General features: G+C 38.1%; 1 protein-coding gene across 1 annotated transcript; it reads left to right on the top strand.

Annotated features, from left to right (window-relative positions):
* The first annotated feature begins 1,005 nt into the window (after nucleotides 1-1,005).
* On the top strand, nucleotides 1,006-2,102 carry LOC129748639 (collagenase-like). The gene is made up of 3 exons (XM_055743304.1): nucleotides 1,006-1,115; nucleotides 1,180-1,552; nucleotides 1,614-2,102. Exons 1-3 carry the CDS (start codon nucleotides 1,068-1,070, stop codon nucleotides 2,033-2,035), a joined length of 843 nt encoding a protein of 280 aa, XP_055599279.1. The 5' UTR covers nucleotides 1,006-1,067; the 3' UTR covers nucleotides 2,036-2,102.
* The last annotated feature ends 1,017 nt before the right edge of the window (nucleotides 2,103-3,119 follow it).

Below are 3,119 nucleotides of genomic sequence, written 5' to 3'. Positions count from 1 at the left end.
AACTAAACTTTATTACAGAAACCATTCCCGGTCTTGAAAAAGGCTTCACACCAACTTTCACGTCGATCGGTTCAGTAGTTTTTGGAACTTGCTCGAATCGTTTCAAATTTTTGTTAATTTTGTATGGGAGCCCCCTCTTTATGGATTGGAGAGGTTTTAAAGTGTTATAGAAACCATTCTCGGTCATGAAAACAACTTGACACCAAATATCAAGCGGGTCGGGTCAGCAGTTTCCGATAATTGTTCGAATTGTGTCATATTTTTATTAATTTTGTATGGGAGCTCTTTCTCCCTGAAACAAGAAAAAAGTGGCCAACGATACCCCGCTCTTCTCTATTTGTGGTACCTTTAGTCTAATCCAATCCCTTCAACTTCAGTAGTCATCAATTTTATCATCGCTACTTTTTATCATCGTTTCGTAATGAATGATGTCTTAAATGGATCGGATTAGAACTACCGTGAAATCCTTCCACAATTGAGCAGCTCAACGATCTTGAAAACCTGCCGATGAATGGCAAAAGATAAGCAGAGCAAACACGCCGACTCCGGAAGCTTCAGGACAGTAGTTCTTAGATGCAAACTAGGAAAGAGCGAGCCGATGGATAATCCATCCATTTTCACAGTAAAAAGTAGGACAGAAATATGAAAAAAAGGAAAGTGTTTCCAGTAGAAGGCTGACGGTGTGGTATCAACATGGATATCGAAACCCGGAAACCTTGCCACAGAAAAAGGTGGGTAGTTTAGATCTTCTTTTTCAGCCCTATGAGTCGGTCAATCTGCACTGGATTGTTTAATATGTAAGTTAGTAGATTAGTGGTATCAGGCCCAGACGCAGCCTTATCTTTTCAGAGCTTGATATCAATAATCTTATTTGGGGATTGAGGTTCAAGGTATGGTAAACAGCTGATTAAAAGTTTATTCATACCTAGTCAAAGTACTTATCTTATCGGAACCGTTCTTTGGTAGCCGATCGTATGAAGATTTTGGAAGATATCAAAATTCGGTGACTGGACTAAGCTCGATTGGTATTTCGCCGTTAGGAGGCAAGTTGTTTTACTGGATCAACGATGAAGGGTATAATAGTGTTGACTACTGCTTGTCTGGCGCTAGCTCAGGTGCGATCTGTTGACTAAGAAAATTGTTCGAATAGAATTTAAACCAACTGTCTGTTATCAATAGGCAAAATTTATATTTGAAAGCCCTATTCCTGTTCGTGAAGCTCAGGGCCTAGAAAAAAGTACGAGAATCGTCAATGGACATCCCGCTCCGCCAGGTCGGTTTCCATATCAAGTTTGGCTCCGCGGGACTCCGGAGTCTGGTGGTGATCGAGCATGTGGAGGTTCTCTGATTTCCTACGATTGGGTATTGACGGCTGCCCATTGCATAACGGGAATAGTTCGCTTCACCTTAACGATGGGAACCATCAATCGTAATCAGCCGGTGTTCCTTGGACATTCAACACACTTCATCATTCATCCGCTGTATGATAGGAGTCACTTGAATAACGATGTGGGATTGATCTTGCTGGATTCACCGGCTCCTCAGAACTCTCGTAAGTTGTGTCTGCCAAAATTTAAAAAAATACGCAATAATAAAAAAGCAATCAATTTTAGCCTACATCAAACCGATTACCCTTCCCGCCCCGGGACGAACGAGCGAAACCTTCCTGAACTATCGGGCAACTGTTTCCGGTTTTGGGCGAACGATTGATATTCCCGGAAGTGGACAATCGCATACACTGAATTGGGTTGACGTTAGGGTCATTTCGAATGCCGAATGTAGTGCGATTTATGGCTCGACCGTAATTGTCGGTTCAACGATTTGTGCCATTGGGGCCGATGATCCCAGTCAGAATCCTTGCGGTGGGGATTCCGGGGGACCGTTGACAGTTCAGGAGAACGGACGTAGCTTGCAGATTGGAGTGGTTTCATTTGTATCTTCGTCTGGGTGTACGTCGGGACGTCCGGCAGGTTATGCTCGGACTACCCATTTCATTGACTGGATTAGCCAAGAAACTGGGCTGACGTTTGGATAAAGATTGTTTGACTTGGTTTCGATTTGAAGTTTTATACAATAAAGTTTTTCTTAAATCATGGTCATAATTCTATTTTTAGATTTATTTTTTCATATTCTCCATGAAAAATGTTAGAGTCAGTCTTTTATGAATTCAATAACCTTCATTTTTTTAACATTAATATTTCAAAATATTTTGGCTAAATAGATCAATAATCGTAGATTTTTTATTTCTTCTTGTCAACGTTAGGTACCTTTACTCGTTGAAAATCGTCGTATTACTATATCTCAGTCTAAGAGATTGTATATTAGACACGAATGTAAGTTCACAAGTCAAAGAATGCCTGTTTTTTTTTATTTATAAATTTCTGGATCAATTGTACTGCTTTTATTTTTTTCATTTTTCATTGTTATTTCATAAAGTTATTCTACGTCACAAATTTTGAAATTGTTTTAATAGCATTAATAACAGCATGTTTAAATTCATTATCTTCCTCAAGCATTTGTTTTATTTTGTGAATCCAAAGGAATCTTAGATCGTTTACTAGTACTTAAACTGAATGTCGCCGTGCCATTTGTATCACTGAGAAAAGAATCAAGAAATAGTATCATCATGTTTCCGAAAATTTTAGATGCTCACTTGCAGTTCCAAGTATAGCAAAGAAAGATTTATTTTTGTGGATTCGAGTAGATCCATACCATTGCTATTTTATTTCTTCGATACTACGAAACAATAATTCAGTCTCAATAATAATCATAAGTGTTTGTCCATTCTAGCTTCACACGAAACATATTATCATTCACTTTCAGATTAAGATGTTCTTAATAACCTCAAAAAAAGAAACATTTCAGACAATTTCTAATCCTTTTTCAGGCAATTATCAATTTTAAATTAATCAAAGCCAGGATTACAGTTGTATGAAGATTACGTTATGCTGTGTTCAATTTAATAACAAGTACAGTTCTAAATCAATCATAGTTTACCTTTCGGTAAGCTCCTTTTTAATTTATTCCATTTTTTCAGCTGTTCAGTAAACAAGTTCGTCGCCAAGCGCAATTAGGTAGTTTTACTAGCAAGACCCAAAGTTATTCTTGAAGCGTGAAAG

Source organism: Uranotaenia lowii, chromosome 2, assembly GCF_029784155.1.
Source record: "Uranotaenia lowii strain MFRU-FL chromosome 2, ASM2978415v1, whole genome shotgun sequence".
NCBI lineage: Eukaryota > Metazoa > Arthropoda > Insecta > Diptera > Culicidae > Uranotaenia > Uranotaenia lowii.
This window is presented reverse-complemented; position numbering and strand designations above follow the sequence as displayed.